The sequence below is a fragment of the Etheostoma cragini genome, chromosome 16, assembly GCF_013103735.1.
Source record: "Etheostoma cragini isolate CJK2018 chromosome 16, CSU_Ecrag_1.0, whole genome shotgun sequence".
Classification (NCBI taxonomy): domain Eukaryota; kingdom Metazoa; phylum Chordata; class Actinopteri; order Perciformes; family Percidae; genus Etheostoma; species Etheostoma cragini.
In genome coordinates this window covers 20,011,797-20,035,253 of record NC_048422.1, presented here as the reverse complement: position 1 = coordinate 20,035,253, position 23,457 = coordinate 20,011,797, and the positions used below count along the sequence as shown (strand labels likewise).

Below are 23,457 nucleotides of genomic sequence, written 5' to 3'. Positions count from 1 at the left end.
TTTTCTTTCAGTGCTCAAAGCCCATCTATCTAAATTCTGCCAAACTAAAGTTTCTGTTTTTGTAACTTTTCTTTTCATTAGAAAGAAAACAAAGAGTTCACACTCCCTCTTGACACTGAAGAAGAGCACAATCTGTCTCCTGAAATAATAATACGGTTACAACGTCCTGGACGCAAACAAAGAATGTCATTCCTCTTGTGATGATGAATCGTCACTGCTACTTATAACTCTCCAAAACCTTTCTCTTTCTGTCCAACCCGCTCTCTGTCCTGCCAGGTGATGTGTTCCCAGAGGACTTTTCCATTATGGCTACAGTGAAGCCTAAAAAGGGCAGCCAGTCCTTCCTGTTGTCTTTGTACAATGAACAAGGCATCCAGCAGCTCGGACTGGAAGTGGGCCGCTCTCCTGTGTTCCTGTACGAGGACCACACGGGCAAACCCAGCCCTGAGGACTACCCCCTCTTCAGAGGAGTCAACCTAGCTGACGGAAAGTAGGTGTACTTGCTTTTGGCTCGAAGAACATCCAGCAATTGTACAGCACACTCATATAAACACATATTAGATTCTGCATTTTGTTAATGCATCTTTCCCTTTAATCAGAGTCCAACTGGATAGTGTGCTAGGCTTTGATGCTGGTTTAATTTATTAAGCATCACCTGGCCATGGTATCCCTTTTGGTACAGAAGTATAAGTGACATGCAACCTTGTAACTGTTCCCTTGTCATATTGTCCATGTGTTCCCTTACACTTAACGTGGAGGACACAGTGTAGAATTGTGTTTGTGTCACAGCAAAAAAAATATTTGAATTTGAACGAGAAGCCAACCACAAAAGGGGCTTTTAATAGTGCCTTTAGTAGCGTGTAAGTGGGCAGAATGTAACCCAGTAAGTGTGTGAATTAACTTCACCTTCCCTTCCAGATGGCATCGAGTGGCCATCAGTGTGCACAAGCAGACCATCACCCTCATTCTGGACTGTAAAAAGAAGACCACCCAGAAGCTGCTCCGAAGCCCCAACCCCATCATCGATACCAAGGGAATTGTAGTATTTGGAACTAGAATACTTGATGAAGAAGTCTTTGAGGTAAGCATTATACTTAAACTCCTAATCTACATGTGTTAAATGGCGGTATTAATTCATTCTAGTATTATTTACAAGATGCACACTAGTTTTCCACTCAACTACATCCATTTGGCATGTGAATTGATTGTGCCAAAGAGGTATGAATGAAACAATTTATAGTTTTGACAACTGATGCTTTTTTGCATCTCCTGTTATATGCTATTGTCAAGGTAATGCTAATCGAGTTAAGTAAGTAAGTAAGTAAGTACATCAGCAAGTATGACGGCCTTTTCTGTGGACGATACTCTGGCCAACTTGACTTTGATTTAATATCCTTAAGCAAATGAGATAAAAGAAAATGATTCTCCATTCTAAATACAGTACAGACACATGTGGCCGTGGTGCAGATGGTGGTCATCGTCATCCATCCCCAATCCCCATTCTGCGTGTCATGGCGATTGGCATGGGGACTGTGGTCACGACCGCATCCTCTACATATGTGTGGATTTAGCTCATGGAACCCACAGTTTCTGATTCCCCAACCTCTGTCACGCACTCACACAATCGCAAATCAAATTTAATTTAAGGTGCCATATATTCCACTACTTCCACACAAAAGCACAATATTGCTGGATTCTGTTCTGTTCCAACTCTGCTGCATTTGTTTGCCGTCCAACTCTGCATCTGTTGTTGCTGTTTTGAAGTTTTGCCTCATTGTGGCTACCAAGCAGTTTAAACATACAAGTCAAACTGTTATATTCCTGTTTGGGGTTTCATGTTTGAACTGTTTCTCTGAATTGGCTGAAACAATTTTAATTACAGAGGCTTTTTTAACAAGCGGTGACAGGTTTTCATTATTAAAATGAGGGCTTTACTTCCTCCTTTTTACTCTTTTTATCTTTGGAAAGGCTTTGTGGCTGGAGATGAAAGATGTATGGTAATCTGACTAGTGAAAGGAAGCCTTTTTGGGGTTAATAAAATAAATAGGGATACTGGATGTGCATCATTATTTCAAATACCTTTTTGTCTTCACCTACTGTCAATAATCGGTTTGTTTGGATAGTGCCTTAAATAAGCTTTTGTGTGGATATATATGGCTCTTAAACATGACCCCTGTGAGACACACACACACACACACACACACACACACACACACACACAGGCATAAGGAATAGTGTTGTCTTTGTCCTGTCAGAGTTGCGCTTGTTTAAAGGGGGATTAGTCTGTGAGGCTGAGGCCCTCAATAATACTTAGTAAGAGAAGCTGACTGATGTGACTGATGCTGAGCCAGCTGACCTTTGACCTCACTGCTGTTCTGCAAAAACAGACAAAAAAAAAGAAATATGACATCACTAGCCCCCACAACTCCTAAAGTTCCCAAGGCATAGGGAAGACAGATATGTGATGGGATATGAAACCATAACTTAATGTATTGCCCTCAGTCACAGCCTCACAACCAAAGCTACATTTTAAGAGAGACAGTATCTACGTACTATATAAGCATTTATTTCCATAGCAGTGTTAAATGTGGTTCATGAGTGAAGTAGGGAAGTACAACACTGTTTAATATTACAGGGATTATGTTCACATTCTAGTGAACTTGTTGACTTGACCTATTTAATGAGGCATACATACAGATGTTTGTGGTGTGTGTTTGTGTATATGTGTTATAGCTATTGTTTAGCCTAAGCCCTAATGGCCACTAGTTAATTCCTCCAGTTGGCTACAGGATGACTGCATTTATCCGGTACAGTTGTAATTCTGCTGTAATTTTTACTATTGCCCAAAGTATACTCGTCATGAGATTGGGGGATACAGGACATTTAAATCTTCTCCGGCAATCAAAGTTGCGATAACAGTCCAATGGTTACCGTGGGAACAGACAGATATTTAGTGTGAGATGTTTAAAGCCCTCCTGCTGTGTGTCTGCCAGTTGGGAGACAGGACAGGCTCCAGTGCGTGCAGAAAACGGAAAATATGCCACATAGTTTCCAAATTATGCTCTGGCCGCGCTCCCTTCCTCCTCTTTCTCCCTTCTCCTCTCTGTAGTTTAGTCTGATCCTGTGTTGACTTTTGCCAGAGTCAGTTACCAAAATGAGGTGGTGAGCATTAAAAAACCCACAAAAAACCTATGCGATTTCACCTGGACGCCAATTACTTCATCTGACTTTAAGATTCTATGATTTCTAGTCAACCTCTTCAGAAAAACAGCATGTGAAAGGGGAAACAATAAGACAGAGCAAAAACACCTTTTGGGCTGTCAGACTCAGAGAGTTGTTTTTGACAGCATTGATTGGATTTTTCTAAGTTTTTCTTTGGAGTCACAACATATTCCATTGCATCATAAGGATGACTACTAAGAAAGAATTTTCCCGAAAATAAAGAGAGATACTATTTGCATACAGACTTCAGGAGGGACAGGTAATCTTTTATTTAAAACCTTTGAGTTAGGGGCAGCTTCTAGCTCACCCAGTAAAAGCACCCCATGTTGGCTGAGTCCTGCAGCGGCCTGGGTTTGAGTCCAACCTGTGGCCCTTTGCTGCATGTCGACTTCCATCTCTCTCCCCCTTTCATGTCTGTCCACTGACACTTTAATAAAGGGAAAAACCTTCAAAAAATAATCTTTAACCTTTGAGTTAAAGTGAACAGTGTTCCCCCCCCCTTGCCTTTCTTTACATACAGCAGTCAGGCGGCAAGTACTACTTACTCTATGCTGAAGTGGTTTGTGGTTTGGTTTCTTACATGGTTATTGTGGTCACAGAGACAGCGTCTACCCTCTATAAGTACCATAATGTTACTTTTTTTTTCTTAGTAGCTTGCATAAGAGTACAGAAGCGTGTGCCAGTATGAAGGTAATTAAGGTGACTATTATATCAGAAGACAGGTATTTTACCTGCTAATAAATGCTCATCTGTTGCAAATGAAATAGTAATTACTCTCTTGTAATGCCTGTTATGTTTGTTCCAATCTGTCATTAAGAACCATTATTTTTAGTAAAGTCTGGCTAATGACTTTTTGTGATGTTGATTGTCTTTGTGACTGTAGGGTTATGGATGATGAAAGCATATGTGTACTTCCAGTGTGTTCAAGTCATTGTTGTTCAGAAATTTGGCCCTGCATGACATTGTCCATCTCCAGAATGTGTCCCTTGGTTTCCGTGTTCACTGTTGTTTTTTTCTGTTAGTGTGCCAAGAAAAACCAGAGATAATTTAATGCCGATCCCTGGGTTCTAAGTAGCATTCAGTGAAATAAATGGCTGTGGTTGGTTTGAGTGAACACAAACCGGACAGATGGACTGCTTGGCCTCACTAAAAGGGGTCCACAAGGGACTTGAGTGAACCGAAATAGCCGAGGCAGAGCTGTGCAAACACAAAAGTTGTTGTCTGGCCTCCATTGTTGTAGTCAGGGCTAAGCGAAAGCCTCTGAGTCCAGTATGAATGTGGGCAATCATATAGTGTAGCTTTTGTCAGAGAAAGACATCAATTTGGCATATCCAGGAGTTGGAGCAGAGTAGATCAGAAGAACAAAAGATGTTCAAAATTGAGAGTGTGGAGGAGCGGGGAAGCTGGAGCAGTAGGTTTGGGCCATTTGCTGGAAAGAATGAGGAGCTCTCTACCCGCTGATGTCAGTCTTGGAACAGCAACCATACCACATGACATCATCCAGAGGTTTCCTTGGTTTACGCTGATAGGCTGTCTCAGGCTGATTGTCGGAACAAGGGGGAGGGTCGGTGGTGGACGGGCATGTTTGTGGGTGAGGGGTGAGAAGTGTGATGTGCTTTGGAAGAGGAGGATTGAGGTAAAGCTATTGAAATAAAAGATTAGAGATGGAATGAGTGGGGGAGTAAAGGACAATATGATAAGAGTAAGTGGAGCAGCGCAGAGGGTTGGGAGGCCTTTTAATAGGGCTGGGATGAAGCAAATTGTGTGGCTCCCATGGTGCAACCAGAGCCAGGAAAAAGTAGTAAAGACATGCAACACATGAACTTGATGCTTGTTAAGAGCTTTAATATTGTGATGAGTTTTACACATCCTGTTTCCATCTTTGCCTCAGGACTTTGCTTCTTCTTCTCCTGCACTTCTCTCAGCAGTCCTTATTTACAGTTCACATGTTCTAGTCATCTAATGTAGAGAAGTATTCACTTAGTAGAGGCTCTCCTGATTTACATCTTGACTATCTGAGAGGTTGACCTTTCCATATTTACAGTAGATTTTCCAAATTTCAGAATCTGACTTAAGCCCATTTTGGCCCAATGTCTGAGGTAGTAGATGTTTCCAGGCTGTGACTGGTCTTCTGTTTTATTCTTTGTCATTAGCTACGCACTTCTTCTAGTAAAGCTTCTGAATAAGTGGCTCCACAGTTAAACAATATTCACGAATGTACTTAGCCTCTTTGATTATCAGGTCTATATTGGATGGGAAATGGATAGATAATGGCTTCTTTAATGGAACCCTATTAGAAGAGACCTGGAAATGTGATGCCCTGCTTGGGTCTTCTTGATTGGTCTGGTGCAGAAACATGAAGGGGGTATACTACAGTTTAGCTTTTTTTTTCACAAAGCACAAAAATCTGATCTCGGATGAACAGTTCTGAAAAGCGTTAAAATCAAGTTTGAAATGTTTGAGAATGCATTGAGATTAGATCATGAATGCCTATTCAGCGGAGTGACCACAAGCTAGTCCTTGGCACCTTTGAACCACCAATCATGGTTGATTGACATGGTGGTATGTACCTGAAGCAAGGTGCTGCGAATCCACCTCAGTCATCTCACAATCAGTTGCCAGTTCATTACGTGTGTACGTCATTGATATAAATGGGATGGACAAAATAATACAAACACCCCCACAATGTAATACAATGAACAGCATCACAAACTGTAACCTCCACACCTCTCTAAAACTGCTTTTACAACAACTGAACATTATATTCTTGCTAAAGGTAGCATTTATTGCAGTACTGTTGTATTAGACTGTATTAGGTTTTGCTAGGCGTACATAATTAACTGATAACTTAGTGCATTTTGGTGCAATGTCGAGTGCAAATGTGTATGCTATTTTATCTGTCAAACTGCAAGTTTTCCCAAAGTAAATCAAGTCAGTGGGGAAAACTGACAACTGCAATCTGTCCCAGCTGGATTTAGGCATACAGTAGTCCAGATGTTGTGATCCAGATGATAATAAATTATTACAGATTAAAGTAGAGAATTTGCCATGTTTTTGCAAAGCAAACAATATTAAATCCATAGTTATTACATTTACATTGCTGTAGTCCCTTTGTTCCACATTATCTTGTCCAAGGTATAGGTCATGCTTCACTGTCAGAACACACTACCTCTATACATTTCAGGATGAGGAATGGGACGTAGACTTCAGTAGCCCCAGGGAAGATTGAGTTTCCACCATGGATAATTAAGAGAATTTCCCTAACTCATGTCAGATGTTTGTCTTTCACCCCCTTATTCCCTCTGTTATTCCTTTACTGTGTCAGCAAAGGCCTGGAGTGTGCCCTCAGCACTTCTTTATGTAGATTTCAGCAAATGGCCAAACCAAACACCCAGAATCTACGTCTGTTAGATGAGGCGAGCTCCTTCGATTTCCCCCCCACCCCAACTTAACCGGAAATGTGAATTTCAGCTTCCCATAGTGCTCAGAAACGTAGATTTAAAATTGTATACAGTAGGGAGTGTAATGGGGGTTGGGAAGTTGAAGATTGAAAATGATGGTGAGACCTAGATGCAATCCAAAAAATCAGAACAGTGGCAAAGAGGTGGGGGAATGGTTAAGGGGCTGTGCGGTGGATAAGTGGGGTAGCAGACAGGCCTGTTGCTCTTGGCAGCTGCTCTGAGCGCTGGGATTGAGCTATGGTCTGGAGGGGAAAGTGTTTGTGTGTGTGTGTGTGTGTGTGTGTGTGTGTGTGTGTGTGTGTGTGTACTTACACAGCCATGTAGACCATGAATATCTAGTCTGTTTATATGTTTATAGGTTATCTGTTTATGTTCATGTGCAATTTTTGTGTGTGTGTCCATGCTGATTAATGGCCTCTGTGCGGCGGGCTGACCTCTGCAACGTGTTGTTTGGTTTCTGTGGTCAAGTTGGAGTTTGCCCAGGCACTGGGACTGCGAGTGTGCTGGTGTGGGCTGGCAGAGGGATCAAGGCCTGGCTTAGAGCTCAGGGATGACTGTGTAAATATGTTGTGAAAGTAGCTCGCCTTAAAATGTAGCCGGAGCGTGGACCTCCCAGAGTCTTATCCTGCTCTGTGGGACCCTCCTACCCATTTTTTCCTGTGCTGACATATAATCCAGAAAAATGATGAGAAACTAGTTTTAGGAGTTTTTCTCCTTTTAAGCTGTTGTCTCAGCATTGTGTTAGGCTTAAAAGGTTAACGGAGCCATTATCAGGTGTCCCTGGGGATATAAAGGTATTAGCATTGGTTTGTGCTGTTTCATTTTATGCTGCGCTGCTCTAAGCCAAGAAAGTGCAAGCTCCGTTAAACTGATCAGCAGGGGTCGCCTGACGTCATATTAGGACCATACTCTAATCGAAATCAGCCTTCGTTGGATTCCCTTCACCGCTTGCATAAAGTATGTGTTATTGTAAGAAAGAGAGGAAGAAAGCATATATGCATGCAGTTTGTTCTGTGACAATTAAGACACATGTGTAGCGATAATGTACACAATTCATTGGCTGTCCATTTGGTCGTGACAATTTTGAAACCGCAGCGATGTTGCTTTCCATGCCATGCATCGTATCTTTTAATTCAGAAGAGGGAACACAATGAACTCGGTCCACCCTGAATGATTGTGGGTCAGGTTCAGGTGGAGACAAATGTTTGGCTTCATGCTCACAAGAGCACTCTCCTGCCCCCACCTGGACACAACCAGAACATCCAGTAAGTATTCATGTGTGTGGGCCGAACAGGGTGAGGTTCGGGAACGAAAGCCAAAAAAGTTGATGCAACATTTGTATAAATAAAATACAAAAAAAGAGTTGATGAATCTCAACAATCTTAAGTGCTATTGATCAGCCTTTGTTCCACTTTTGCAATCTAATCTCGTAAACTGCTGCCCTGTAATCACTTATGTATTCCACGTGCATGTTTTGTGTGTGCATGCAAGTGTCCTCAGAAGTTTCTTTAACACAAAGTACGTGAAGTGAGATTGACCGTCGCCCACAGCCACAGGCAATGGCTTTTCCACAAGAGCCAGGGGAAGAGTCATATTTCAGCTGAGTCCAGGGAGATGCTGACAGCAGCAACCCTGTTATTGTCTGAAAGGCCTGCCTTAAGCACCACTCTGATGTACCACATGATGCTCCAGAGTGAAAAATGTCACTGTCCCTTCTCAAAAATGAAAGCTAATTGCATGTCTGTCATGGTTCTCCCAGAGGTTTAGGTGTGATTGTATAATTCAATTTTTTTTCCTTTGGTGTGCTCTGTTTGGGTGTGGGATTGGTGGTTCTTGCGTGTCTGTGTGTGCATATGTTGTTGTATATTAATCATTTCACATATATTTTAGTCTGGTTTTGGGTCATGCATCAGCTTCCGTTGATGGGACTTGAAGTGAGGAATAAGCTATAATATTGTGTTCTTTTTAAGTGTTGGGTTAAACCAATAAGCGTTATCAAATTCTGAATCCCTGAGTCTGCACATACAGCACTTGCAGTGTGGTCCCCTGTTATCAAAATATAGAGAAGTTTTCTCCATGTACAGGAATGGAGTAAATATCTCATTCCGTAATGGGCTTCTGGACTGAGTTTATTATTTAGCGCCAGAATATTAAATGGGAAGTTTGGCATTAGCATACAGCTGGAGTACAGTATAGGAATATTTACTGCTTTCCTACATCTGTAAAACAGCAGCTTATATAACGTTTGGCACTCGAATCTGTAGAGCGACGTGTGGTGAAAAGAGCAGTTCTGGCTCAAAGAAAGGAAATCAGAACCAGCTTTAGTGGTTGTCACGGTGGATCAAGACTTTGACAATTGTTTCACTGCGAAGGTGTGCAGTTTCGTGGGAGCAAAAGGACTGTATGCCTTTTTTTTATATTAACACGGAAATGAAGTATGTGTAAAGATGGAGGGTGAAAAGAATATAGAAAAAATAAAATACAATAAAAATAAAAGTAAGCATATTTTTGTGACGTAAGCCTATAAAATACAGACAATTTTACATATAACTCATCATTGTTTATATCTGATCAAAATCAGATATCACTTCCAAATAATTATAATTAAACATACTATGTATCTTTTTTGGTGTATGCAGTTGTGGCTAACAATATAAGGGGTATTATATTTTTTGTAGCACTTGGTGAACTTTGTCAGGTCTGAGAAAATAACCCCTGATGATGTCTTAGTGATGTCATCAGGGTCATCTGGGATTTAGCTTTAAGTCAATGAGTTTACAACAGAAGGTTTGCGTTACAAGCTGATGTTTTCGGTTGATAAACGTCTAATGAAGCGTCTAATGAAGAGTTAATGAAGTTGCATTATGGGAATTGGAGGATCCATTGTTTTGGAGCCTCACCTATCCTAAGGACTAGAAGTGACTTGTTTTGACCATTCATATGTCTTTCGCCATTCTCCAGAGTTAAGCTTTGTGCAGCTACTTTGCAAGAATGTCCCTCTAAGTGAAAAAGAGTTTGTTGCTTCTTTGCCGATACATCTGCATTTGGTTTTGTGCAGTTCTCAGTGCCTGCCCTCCCTTTTTTGTCCAGAACTTTTAACACAGAATAAAACTTCAGACGGCTGGAACTGTTTGTGCTGAATGGTCCAACACGCATGAGCACAGCTCAGCTCACGCCCCATTCCCTATCCAACTTCTTCTTCTCTTGGATTCTTTTGGCTGCTGAGTTAGTATAATCAAAAGCAGCCATCAGCTTTTACAGCCTGAAGAAGATCCTTATGACAGTGTCTCTTGGCATGCACAAGTAGGTAGGTCAAGTAGGCACTGCTGAGTACTAGGTTCATTCCCCCGTTATGGCTGGACATTGCCGCGTGGAGTTTGCATGTTTTCCCTGTCTTCGCGTGGGTTTCCTCTCACCATGAAGACATGCAAGTCCATTGTCCTTGACGTAGGCACTGACATTACAACTGAAGTCACTGTGTGTGTGTGTGTGTGTGTGTGTGTGTATGTGTATATATTTCCTGTCACACATCATTAAACTCATTCTGCCACGATGGTCTCTCAGTGCTGCGAGGATGTTTTCATTAATGTCTAGGTGTAAGATTAATTATCTCAACTCGGTACAATTAGGACCACTTGTGGTCAGGATGTACCCTGACATTCCTTTGGCTGCTCTGGGAGATGGAGAAAGAGAGTGTGGAGGAAAAAAAAGGAAGGCAGAAAAATTGCATATTATGAATAGGAAAGCAGTTGCAACGCTCCAGACGGCAGGGCTTTTTTGTTCAACTGAGAGCTTATTTATTCCTCATTGAATGTGACCTCATTTAAACACTCTGAATTCCCATCACCCCCTTTCTGCGCAGCTGTTACACACAGTCTTGCCAGGATAAGGGAAAGACTGATTGACTGACAGACTGATACCAGGTATAGGCTCTTTTTAGCCATTTGAATGTTTCCTGGGAGCTGCAAGTTCACAGCTGGGATAGTTTTGAAATGGCTACTCCAATTTTTCTGTCTTGGAGGAGGACGTTTTGTGATTTGTTTTCCTGCATCCCCCATTATCCCCACTGATAGCATAAGCCAAGGCCGGAGCAGGAAAGAGTTACTAAAGGATCCAGGAGAGAGGGAGTTCTGTGTGGAATGTTCGCGAGTAGCAGTGGGACTGGTGCGCCTCAATGAACTGTCACTGGTTAGACCACAAATGCAATCCACTAATGTTCGTCAGAAAAGACCGCTATCTGAGGAGAATTTCAGCTGGAAAGATATGTTGAGAGGTTTCAGCTTTTCAGCAATTGAACATAATCAAAAACACTTCATCTTCTGTGGCGGTCTGTTCCCATAGCTGCGTCACAACGTGATTCTCATACCCTCCCCTCAAAACTAAATTTGTTTCAGCTACAGTAACGTATTTGATTGATGTGGAATGACTTCACTGCATTTGGAAGTGTAATCAGGACATGTTTGGATAGACACAATACAGCCTTTTGGTGCCATATGCATTCTGTCCAGAAACATGTGGCAAACACACACACACACACCCAACTCCCTATGTAGCCCGGGGATCCTTCTGAGCCTTTTCTCTTTTCCCTCTTGTTCTCTCTTGCTCCTTTTCTATCAATATCTGTTTCATTCTCCATCTCTCTTTCTTTAAACCCCCCTGCACCTCAACTTATGCACACACCGATGGCTCAGGTCAGCTACCTGAACTGCAAGTCGGCTCATGTTCTCCATGTCACACATGCTAAGTTGATCCATTTATCTTACACAATCAGCTCAAAGGTAAAATCACTCATGTCCTAAGATCTAAGGCAGGGCTAATGTGTGTGTGTGAGTGTGTTGTGTGTGAGCTAGGGCTGCTCAATTATGGAGAACATCACAGTTAATGAATGTGATTACTCATTGGCTTTTTTCTTTAAAAAAACTGGGGAAAAGTTATACAAATCAACAGTGAAAACACCTAGAACTGTGTAATTCCCCTAAATACTTTTCCCATTTTGATTATTCTGTTTTTGTGATCATTAGGTTGCTGAAATTGGAATCGCTATTCAAAATTCGGTTAATTGCACAGCCCTCATGTGAGGCTGTGTTTGTCTGTCATCTCCGTCCAGCTACATCAAGTCTCAGTTGTTCTCTTGTAGCTCTGTTTGCTGTATGCTTTTGGTCTCACACTCTGGTGCTCAGCTCTGATGCAAAACGACAATCTTGAACCCGGGACAAAGTTGTTCATCGTTTAGTCAGCCTTAAGATTCCCCTGGCTTGACCTAGTTTCAGGACTGCCTGTTCTGAGTAGGATAATGCTGCTTGCAGATGTTGTCCCTCATCTTTATTTGTTTGTGTGCTTTCATTTCCCCCCAGGGGTCACCGAGTGTGAGACTGCCGTCTCTGTCGCTGGCAATTGTTTGCTTGTTTTTTTTTGTTGCTTTTTACATGCATGACTTGTAGCTATGTCCAGTGCATCTCATGACTTCCTGTTTCTTGTGGTTTCCAGGGAGACATCCAGCAGCTAATGATTGTAGCAGACCACCGAGCTGCCTATGACTACTGTGAGCACTACAGCCCTGATTGTGAAGTGCCGGTGCCCGACCAGCCCCAGAACCAGGACCCCAACACAGATGAATATGTGAGTAACCAGACCTTTTATCATTGTAATATGTTTAGAGTTGCAAAGATTAATTGATTAGTTGTCAACTATTAAAGTAATTGCCAACTATTTTGATTGGCAATTAATTGGTTTTGAGAAAGATAAAAAAAGAGTAAACATTTGTCTGATTCCAGCTTCATAAGTGTAAATAGTAGTTTCTTCCCCATCCTCTTTGACAGTAAACAGAATATCTTTGAGTTATGGACAAAAACAAGACATTTGAGAACGCAAGTTTGGACTTTGGAAAGCACATATCGCCATTTTTCACCATTTCATAGAGCAACATCTATTTTGATCGATTGAAAAGTCAAGTCAACTTTATTTTCAATTCTGTAATATGTGCCAGACAAACGGAGCAGTAAAAAATACATTTCTCTCCAAGTATAATATAAAAGATAAGTAATGTATACAAATAAGATAAAAAAGATAAGTAATATATACAATTAAAATATATGTACAATACAGTAATACATTCTAAACAAGTGCAAATGTAAGGCAAAACCAAACAGTATAAAAAAAACTAAATAACTATAATAAAACTATACTAACATATGGGGGCCTGGCTAGCTCACCTGGTGGAGCGCGCCCCCATATAGAGGTTTTTTTTCCTCTCTCTCTGTCCCCTTTCATGTCTTCAACTGTCCTATTTAAATGAAGGGCCAAAATGCCCCAAAATAATCTAAAAAAATAAAAGAATAAGACAAAACATATTGAAAATACTAAAGGTATTGAAAAGGAAAACACCACGCTGTAGACAGAGAAGGGCCGCCGCGTCGGTACGCGTCGCCATCTTAAAGTCAAATGTCATAATCATCGTTAGTTGCAACCCAAAAATATGTTCCTTTTTACTTTGTACCTTGGAGCTCAAAATGCAACTTTGCAAACATAACATTGCTTAATAATACTAAAGATAATCCTAGTGGAGTTTTGCATACAGGACATTGTAGAAACCAGCTAAAGAAAGAAGTGTTCTCATAGCTGACCATACGCCTGGAATTTAATTTCCAATAATCCATATTTATCCGTAATACTCAAATCAGATCTTGGTTGGATCCTGTGCTGAAAAGAGCCTCTTGGCTCATACAGGAGAACTGCAATCTGCCAGAGGAAAGTGCTGACTGGGAAGAACAGGGTTATCAGGCTATGCAGATATTTAATGCTTAGGAATGAAGTGGTGCCTGCCTTAGCCTGCATCCCTGCACTGTGTTGTTTTCTGCACTGAATACCAATACGCTGATTAAAGGTGTGTCAGAGAAGTCTTAAAAGAGAGACAGGAAGTCCTTCCTCTTGACCTTTTTCCTGCCCTGGGGCCTGTTGGTTGCAAGCTACACAAAAACCCGACCTGTGTTTTCTCTAACAGATTCATTATGAAAGCACTAAAAAAAGTAATTTGTCATTCACTCATAACAAGTTGCAACAGGGAGATGCAGCATGAGGTTTCCGCGAGTAGAAGGCATTCCTGTGTGCTTCTGATCGATGGCCAGTCTGTCGCGCATAAGTCAGCCAGACCCAGCAGCAACAGATCGTGTTTGGACATCAAGTTTTTAATAATTGATAGTTATTTTGGCTCTCTCAGTCAAATTCCCACTCAGTGTTGGTGTCATGTTTCTCTCCTTTAGAACACAGAGGAGGACAGCTACTATTATGAATACCCTTACTATGAGGATGTGGATGGCAAGCCTTTGGATTCAACATCTGATACTGAGACTACCACAAAAGAAACCAAGGTACTGTGGTCCTTTTATATACGTTTTTCCAAAAATGGACTTCATGTATTAGTCTCTCCAGTCCCTCCACCGGCTCCCTGTCAAATTTAGAAATCCATTTAAAATTCTCACTCTCACATACAGATCATTGCAGATTACAGATCATCAGTCACCTGCATTTATATGGTGATGCAGGTGATATGCAAAGATTTATTGTACATAAGCATAATATGAAATGTACACAGTCTTTGGGGATTAGACTCCATCGTCTGCTGTCTCAGTGGACTTTTTTAGAAATCAGTTAAAAACCTTCTTTTTTAAACAAACCCTTTATTTTTATGTATTACCTTGTGATTGTAATTGCTAAAGTATGTATTATTTTGTATGTTTTATGTACTTTAAAGCACTGTGATTTTGTATCTGTGAAGCGCACTATATAAATATACTTTACTGACATACTCACTTAATGTAAATGCAATGTTATTGTTTCAAATGCACCAAAGTAAGCATTTCCTTTGTGCCTTACAGGGGACAGATGAAGACAGCGTGGGGACCACAGTTGAGGAGGTTTTAAGGGGCGTTGCTACGGATGGCAAAGTCTTGACCTCCATCTCCAGTAGCTCATCCTCTGGCACTTCTTCCTCTGGTACATCCAGCAGCTCATCCAGCAGCTCGTCAGGTACTGCTGCTGGCGGAGGAGACGCCAACGGAGAGGAGACCAGCCCTTACGACAGCTACGACAACTACGGTAACTACTACGACGAGGCCACGGCGTCGCCTGATGTCGACACCTCTCGGCGTGTCACCATCACCAGCACCAGCATTGGCACCGGTGGGGAGCTGGATCTGGGAGCAGGGGGAAACATTGACTTGGGTACAGGTGCTGGAATCAAAAGGCAGGTCATCACCGGCGGAGGAGGATCTTCTGTAACCATCTCCAGCAACAAGACATCAGTACGTTGACATTCATTACACTGACATCCTCACTTAATTGTTGTGGGTGCGACCTGTAGGTCTAAAAGAGATATTGGTAAGCTGTTTGGAACATTTGAAATTCTATTCTTATTTTTGTTACATAGTCTTATGTGCAGGATACATAAGCAGGGGCTTCTTTGGGCCCTTCCTCATGTTATAATCCACCAATCCACATGGGGGAAGCAAAGCCAGTGTAGATGTATTTAGAAATGCCACCATGACCATAGAAATTCACAGAAACCCCACTCAATGCTGCTTTGGGAAAATACATACGGTACATCTGATGCGGTAGAGATGAAATGATTAGTCAATGAACTAATAAGTGGATGACGAAAAACTACGTCTGCAACTATTTTGATGATCAAACAAGACATTTAAAAATGTCAGCTAGGGCATTAGGAGTTTGAGATTTTATGACATTTTATAGAGCAAACAAACTTTAAATAATACTCTGCAGATGTACAATAAAAATAATTCTTAGTTGCAGCCTTAGTATGCTCCATGTATGTTTTAATACGTCAGAAATGCAAAGTAATGTTCTTGCATTTGTATATTATTAACACCTTGGACTTTAGGAGTTTGAGAAGATATGACACTTTATAGAGCAAACTTAATTTAAATATTGTTCTGCAGATTAACGTAAGTGAATTATATCCTTAGATGCAGCTTTAGTGCTCTACATGTATATTTTAATAAGTCAGAAAATGCAAAGTTCTTGCAGTTGTATGTTATTTGTTTACACTTTATTTGTTTATACTTCTAACTGAAACAAGCAATGTTGCAAATTTCACTTTATTAACTAAATCTATGATTTTATAGGTAGGAAGTTCCTACGATGACTACGGCGACGGATATGACTATAACGTGGACGACCATTACACAACTGGAGGAGGCGGTGGCAGCAGTAGCAGTAGCACCGTTGACATTGGTGGCGGAGGTGGAGGTGGCAGCAGCAGTACAGTTCATGTCAGTGGTGGAGGAGGCAGCAGAAGTACAGTCCACATTGGAGGTGGAGGAGGCAGCAGCAGCAGTACAGTCCACATTGGAGGTGGAGGAGGCAGCAGCAGCAGTACAGTCCACATTGGAGGTGGAGGTGGCAGCAGCAGCAGTTCTACCATCACCATCGGGGGCGGTTCTGACAGAGATGGTTCTGTCTCTGTGGGAGGATCTTCCGCCACTGGAGGGGGGTCAGCCAGCGCCGGCACCGGAGCAGGGGCATCCATCGCCACCGGAACGGGCGGGGGCGTGGAAGGTGATGGTGACTACACAGATCTGGAGGATGGCTTCAAGGAGGAAAACCTTCCCGACTATGGCGGTTTAGATGTCTATGATACCTACGGAGACCTGGATTATGACGGCAAAGAGGGCAAATTGCTGCCTGCTGAGACCGATGAGTATTATGGACAGGTGAAAATTATTTAGAAGGACATACTGGCAAAGACATGACCTAGAAGATGAGGCGGATAGCATGATGAGGGTGTTGAAGGCGAGCGTCTGCTGATGATGATTGTTTCTCTGTGTTTGGTGTGCAGGTCGACGGAGCTCGTGCCGAGAAGGGACAGAAGGGAGAGCCTGCTGTTATTGAGCCTGTGAGTGTCACTGTTTGAACAACATACTTGAGCAACAGATGTAGGCTGCGTGTGCGCACATGGGTGCGGGGATGTTAATATTTGCGAGTACAGATGTATGATCCACATCTAAACACAATCCAAACACACTCATCATGGCCCACCAGACCTTTCATATAGTATCTGTGGGCAAGGTCTGGCTCCTGGCTGGGCATCAGAACCATAGCAAAAAAATTTGGATAACCTGCCTGGTCTCACAGAATTCCATGAATTGATCACAACCGTTACCAGTGCATTACGTAGTGGTGACACGGAATGTGAGGAAAGTCTGTGTGGCCACCAGAGAAAACAATGCCAAAGTAAAGTCAATGAGAAGATGACTGGTATTAAGAGCAACCACGGTAGCGAGTAGTATGAAAGCCCGAAAATCCACGTTGGGATGTTGGTTGGGGTGGTGGATGCGTCACACAGGATTTTCACCCAGGAGATCGGAGAGACCGTGTCACGATTCCTAAACCCAGCCGTCCCGTTCTTCTTTTCCCTAACCAGCCCATTACGGAATTTTTGGTGATTCCGTGAAACTGCCACAGATTTTGAGTTAAGGGGCTGTGTTCATTTCACGGAATTCAATGAGATCAGGCTGGGACAACTGCCATGCAGGGATTGTCAATAATCTCTTAACACAGTGTGGGTAGTGTGTGAACACAGGGGGTGGGGAGGGAGGGAGAGAGGGAGGGAGAATACAACTACAAGAAGAACAACAGGGAGTTAGAAAGACTATTCCTGCCCCTCTACAAAAAAAAAACTAAGTTGTTTTTAAATAGAAACTGGTGGAATACATCCAGTCCTGATTCAAATACTCACACAGTGTTCAGGTGAGGACAACTCCTTTGATTTGTTTACAAAGGTACATAAGACACAGAAGGAAATTATATCTCTAAAGCAGCTACAGCGGTTTTACTTCTAACAGATGTCACTGAGGTCCATTAAGTATACATCCTTCTGTGACTGACTGTCTTCATGTTTATATGTGAGAGCAGAAAGAAGTGTGTCAAAGTTCACTTCCTAAACGATCTTGTGTGTACTGTATGCTTGTGTGTGTGTGTGTGTGTGTGTGTGTGTGTGTGTGTGTTTGTAAGCATGTTTGAGGACTCATTACCAACCACCCAGTGTGTCTTTTCTCTTGTAAACATGCAATAAGCTGGAAATCACACAGAAACATGAACACATACAAATTTTTTTCCCAAGGTCTAGCCCGTTCCCATCACACACACACACACACACACACACACACACCGCAGGCAAGACAAAGGCAAAACCTGGGGAGTGTCAAAGATCAACTGCATTAATTGTACGTTGAAAATGCTCAAGGAGTACAGCTCGAGGGATTGATGAAAAACATCACATCATTTAAATAAGTTTGGTTAATGTGTGGGTCTCTGTCCTCATAACAAATCAGAAAGCCAGCATGTTACCACAAGAGCAATCAAACAAAGCAATATCTCTGTAGCCACAGAGCTGCGACAAGGCATCTGTGAGTCAGATGCTGAGATTGCTTTAGCAAGAGGGAGGAATATATATGGTAGGAATGCACTTCCATAACTTCATTTAATGTATTTTAAAGCAAGACACATGTATAAACTGGCTTCATATCACATGCACGATCAAATATCAAATCTGGCAGTTTGAAGAAATGAATTGTCACTTCAATTTCATTAGTACTTCCCTCTGCTTTTGTCCAAGTAGGAGAGCACCTAAGGTTTTTTTTGCCGTCCTGGCTCTGCAGTTATTCATTCTCTTTTTATTCCGTGGATTAATTTCAAGCAAAACTGAAATGACATTCAGGAATTTATATTAAGTTTGCAAAGACTTTGAGACAAACGTTTGATAGGAAGGTGTGTTGGGACATGTATTCATTTACACTTACTCCCTCCTTTAACCAAAGTTCCCTGTGTTAATGAGTACAAAACGCTCGCGGGTGCATCTGTTCATAGTGAGATCGTTGCACACAGACTTATGAATGAGGCCTGAGATAGTTGTGGGGACTCTTGTGGTAAGTGATGATTTCTGTGCTTGTGTGTTTCAGGGAATGTTAGTGGAGGGTCCGCCTGGGCCTGAAGGGCCAACAGTAAGTTGAGCTTGCTCTCCTTCTTCTTTACTTCCTCTCTTTTTCTTTTCTTGTCATTATCTTGTCATTTTTCTGTGTAATCTCTGTGTATGAATAAAAGCTGGTAACGGTTTATATCCCCCATTCTGCATGCTACGTCCTAAGGATAGAGAAATTCAAGTTTCCCCGGATGCCTGATTTGTAATGCGAAGGGAGTGGCCAAAACAGTTCCCCCAAAGAAATATGGACTTGCCCAGATGATGAACAACTAAATTATTTATCTAGGACGATTTTTTTTTCAGACACAGTTGTCATGACACACTGCAGATGGAGTCCCACAGAGACCAGCCATTCAAGCGTTGAGCTACAGACAAATAAAGAGCGCCTCATAAAGGATTTACAACTCGACAAGCTGCTCCATATTGTATCATGCATTCCTTTCTCCCATGTGTGACCACTTTGCAAGATAATGGCGACAACTTTTAGTGAAGCAAGTATGACTGTTTCGCATTGTGCATGTATGATGTGTGTAAAAGGAGATTTTTTGCTTATCATAGGGTCTCCCCGGACCCCCAGGTGCTTCCGGCCCACCAGGCAGTCCTGGAGATTCTGGAGAGAGGGTCTGTATAAATTGCATATGACACACTGCTTTCAAAGCTCTACAAGTGTGTGTGTGTGTGTGTTTGTGTACTAACTTTTGTGTTATTTTCCGACTAAGGGTCCTCCAGGTCGTTCTGGTCTTCCTGGTGCTGATGGTCTGCCAGGACCCCCTGGAACTGTCCTAATGCTGCCTGTAAGTAAAATACAACAGTAAGAAAGAAAGCGCTGTGTTTTCATGTTTACCCGCACGTAAATCACTAAAACATTTTCCATGTGGCTGTACATCCTTGTTCAAAGCCAAGTATGACGTATCATTCTCTTTTTTTATCAATAACTCTGACATGTGGTTTACACAGTGTAGTAGAATGAAGGGGATTTCCTTTGAAACCGATTTGGATGTGCCTGACCCTTACAAATATGTTGTAATGTTGAAATGTGCTTTAGCAGCCCCTTGTGGTACGTTTATTAAATGAGATAGCCGCCCATCTCTATCATCTACAGTGCTCACGCTCAGTTGTTTTGACTCCATAAACTCAAATCTGCGTATTAAAGGACTTTCTCTACCTACATTCTTTTAACTTGTTCCACATTTTTTAAACAGAATTTAAGTTGTCATATCGTGTGTCCATCCAGGAAATCGTCTAGCTGTAGACAGGAAGCAAAGCAGTGCTGTCGGTTCTCTCTGTAGCTTCAGCTGCATCCAATGATTCGACTGCGACAGTTACACAGCCATGCTAACGACTTCCTACGCTGTCTACCTTTTTAAGTACCTCTTTCTTTTCCTTGTACTTGGAAGAGGTCTAATACTGCTGCTGATTAGCTGTGCAGATGTGAAGTTGTGGTTTCAGGGGTCCACAGAGCTGCCTGTGTGAGCCATGAGGCAAGCTCCGTCTGGACAGGAACTCAAGTCTTTCTGGTGTATCCACTGGCAGAAAGCACGGTTGAAATCTGATCCTTGAGCTCCGAGGCTAATGGGAAACATACATTGTTGTTTTGCCGTTCTTTCACCAGAGGACTCTTTGGCTCAGTGTTAAAATTGTGGAATCAACACAACAGGGTTAAATTGTGAATTTCAACACTACGTTTTTTTTGCTTAAAGGGTCCAATGAATAGTGATGCCTCTTGTTTTTTTCTGTGGACAGTCTGCCATACCATAAGTTGGTAAGGCGTGAAAACGTGTGAAAACAATATTGTACTTCCCATCATAGTGTTTTTTCTTTTGCTCTGGGCTCGCTAGTTAACAATTTGACGTAGTAGAACATTGGTTAGTTAAAGTTAAATGATGAACAGGAATGCTTGTTTGAGAATGACGAATAAGGGCAACAAAAAAAAGCTGAAGAGAGAAGGAATCAGTGACAGACCAAAAGGCTCACAGATATGCAGAAGGAAAAAAAAAATAGCTGCATATATTTGATTGTGACTAATATAGGGATGGGATTAGCCAATATTTAATCAAACTCTGGGAAACTGTAGGATTTGGCGCAATTCTTGTGAAAAGTCTGCTCTGGAGACATTTGGTTTATGGTAGGTGAGCTGCAGTAGGTCTGACTCAGCCTGATGATCTGAATCAACTGTTTGTATTTTTGCTTCTTGGTAACACGGTTTGTTCCTGCACAGTATTTCACTGTTGGGTTGCTGTGCATCTCGAAGCTCACTGACAGTCAGCCTCCTGAGGACTGTGCTCTGTAACCTTACCGTGATGCATGGCCCAAACAAACCTGTGTTGCACCACAAAGCCTGGCTATTCACCTACGGTGCAATGCCGGCTCATCGCCACCAGATGCCAGTAGACTTGGAAGCTTGTGGCCTGCAGTGGCAGCCTTTTTTTAAAGATGATTTCTTTTGGGGGGCTTTGCCGCCTTTAATGGACAGTACAGCTAGGTGAGAAAGCGGAGAGAGAGAGGGGGAAGACATGCAGGACATCGTCACAGGTCAAAGCCTGGACCTCTGCGCTGTTGAGGCATAAACCTTTATGTAAATGTCCGCCTGCTCAGCCAACCCGGCCACCATAGGCAGCCTTTGATGGTGCTGGTTAGACAACTGTAGGGCGATGCTTAGTTGGACATAAGTTGCATAGATCCATAAATAGGGACACTGTATTATAGAAATGTTGCAGATTTTAATGGTAAGTAGATTAAACTAAATTGTTTTTTTTGCTGCCACATTTTTCTCAGCTATTCCTTTTATGTTTTGTGCCAGTGCGTCCTGTGTGCTGGTGTCATCTTTGTTGCAGTAAAGTCTCACCCTTCTTTGATTCCATCCATAGTTCAGAATGAGCGGTGGAGGTGACTCTGGACAGAAAGGACCTGCTGTATCAGCACAGGAGGCCCAGATGCAAGCCATCATGCAGCAGGCTAGGGTAACAGTTCACACATAAACAGACCGTAGTAGTTAACAGTAAACTGTATGTAGTCGTGTGTGTTTTTTTTAACCTGCTGCTTCTTTTGGAATGTGTCTGACTTTTTATTTATTGTTTTGTATTTTTATTATTATTTTTTTTACATGTGTCTCTCTGTATCTATACACTCTCATACATCATTGGTACTCCTTTATCATCACCAAAAGGTCATTGTTACACTTTATTACCCTGTGGTTGTGCACAAGAATGCAAAAATTAATATACAATTTCACACAGAAAACAAATGAACAGACACTTAAGTCATACACACACACACACATGCAAATGGCAATTACATGGTATAATATCAGCTTAATGCAATAGCTTTCAATCTTATATCCTTCTTTATATTTCCTTTTTATAATCTTATTATTTTAATGTTTTTGCTAATCCTTTCCTTCATGTGTTCAGCTGGCTATGCGCGGCCCTACAGGTCCGATGGGTTTGACCGGCCGGTCCGGCCCTCTGGTATGTATTTCTAAGCACGACGCAGAGTTACGGACTCAAAATCCATAAAAATGTTATATCAAGAATGTTATTGTAAAAAAAAATACTTTGTAGCTGAGTTGAAAACTTGTATTGCTTTAGTGTTTGTTGAATCTTTGTTTGTTTTTCTTCCCAGGGTCCTCCTGGTGTACCAGGACTGAAGGGAGAGTCTGGAGAGTCAGGTCCTCAGGTATGAGAAATAAGAATGTGAAAACTAGTTTTTAAAATCTATTACTGAAAAACAGAAACAACTAAATTGAAGCAAACCTACATCTAAGAAATTAATTAGTTTAGGTTTACAAACTGTTAACCTAAACAAATGAACGGTTGAACTAATGAAGCATTACATTACTTCAAACTTATTCTTTTTGTAACCCTTTGAAGGAGGGTAAAAGGCAACTTTTCTTGTTTTAGCATGATATTTGCAAGATGGAAATGTGAAGAAAAATACAATTCTTCTGAGTTGCAAGTGTTTTTTTTCCAGGGACCACGTGGACCTATGGGATCTATTGGACCCTCTGGAAAGCCTGGCAGAAGGGTAAGCGTGACACAAACCGAGTTTGCAGCAAAGTGTATTACTTTGTGATACTCATATTGAATAGATATACATTTCAGGGTGACAGTATAAAAATATTTTCTAGTCTCCATATAGTCACAGTGATTACTTTTTATTTTAAAGATTATGTTTTGGGCATTTTAGGCCTTTTTTTAGAAAGGACAGCTGAAGACATGAGAGGGCCACAGGGCGGAGTCAAACCCGCGGCCGCCCTGCGTCGAGGAGTAAACCTATAAACATATATGGGTGCCCATCAACAGTGATTTCTGACGTTTTTTGTAACTGGTCATTTTTGAAGGGTCGTTCTGGAGCTGACGGTGCCAGAGGCATGCCGGGACAGTCTGGACCCAAGGTACCTTGTCTACCATGTTCATAATTCATAGGCATATTTCATAATACCTTTTTTAAAAGTGTTTTTCAAGCTTGTACAAGCGGTATCCAACCAGATATGTCTTTGCTCTTCAGGGAGACCGAGGGTTTGATGGTCTGGCCGGACTTCCTGGTGAAAAAGGACACAGAGTAAGATGTTTTGCAGTGCTGTAAAAAGTGCATTAACTATACAGATTTGATGTGTGCCATTGTTATATCTAAATCTTTGTTGTTATAGGGTGAACCTGGTCCCTCTGGACCTCCTGGCGGTCCTGGAGAGGATGGAGAAAGGGTGAGAAATTATAATTTCACACCTCTTTCTCCGTTTAATTTAGAGAAACAGTGATTTGGATTCTGATTGTGTCTGGT

General features: G+C 41.8%; 1 protein-coding gene across 3 annotated transcripts in view; it reads left to right on the top strand.

The window, feature by feature from the left end:
* Positions 1–23,457, top strand: part of col5a1 (procollagen, type V, alpha 1) — an 84,876-nt gene that overhangs the window by 26,542 nt on the left and 34,877 nt on the right. For 2 of the 3 annotated variants that reach the window (XM_034895606.1, XM_034895605.1), the window contains exons 3-19: positions 277–490; positions 919–1,081; positions 12,171–12,302; positions 13,943–14,050; positions 14,558–14,983; positions 15,824–16,411; positions 16,537–16,593; positions 18,659–18,700; positions 19,237–19,299; positions 19,398–19,472; positions 21,546–21,638; positions 22,089–22,145; positions 22,300–22,353; positions 22,648–22,701; positions 23,018–23,071; positions 23,185–23,238; positions 23,327–23,380. In XM_034895606.1, the coding sequence (XP_034751497.1) occupies positions 277–490; positions 919–1,081; positions 12,171–12,302; positions 13,943–14,050; positions 14,558–14,983; positions 15,824–16,411; positions 16,537–16,593; positions 18,659–18,700; positions 19,237–19,299; positions 19,398–19,472; positions 21,546–21,638; positions 22,089–22,145; positions 22,300–22,353; positions 22,648–22,701; positions 23,018–23,071; positions 23,185–23,238; positions 23,327–23,380 (2,288 nt within the window). The remainder of the gene's footprint in view (positions 1–276; positions 491–918; positions 1,082–12,170; positions 12,303–13,942; positions 14,051–14,557; positions 14,984–15,823; positions 16,412–16,536; positions 16,594–18,658; positions 18,701–19,236; positions 19,300–19,397; positions 19,473–21,545; positions 21,639–22,088; positions 22,146–22,299; positions 22,354–22,647; positions 22,702–23,017; positions 23,072–23,184; positions 23,239–23,326; positions 23,381–23,457) is intronic. The other variant, XM_034895607.1, reaches the window with a different exon arrangement.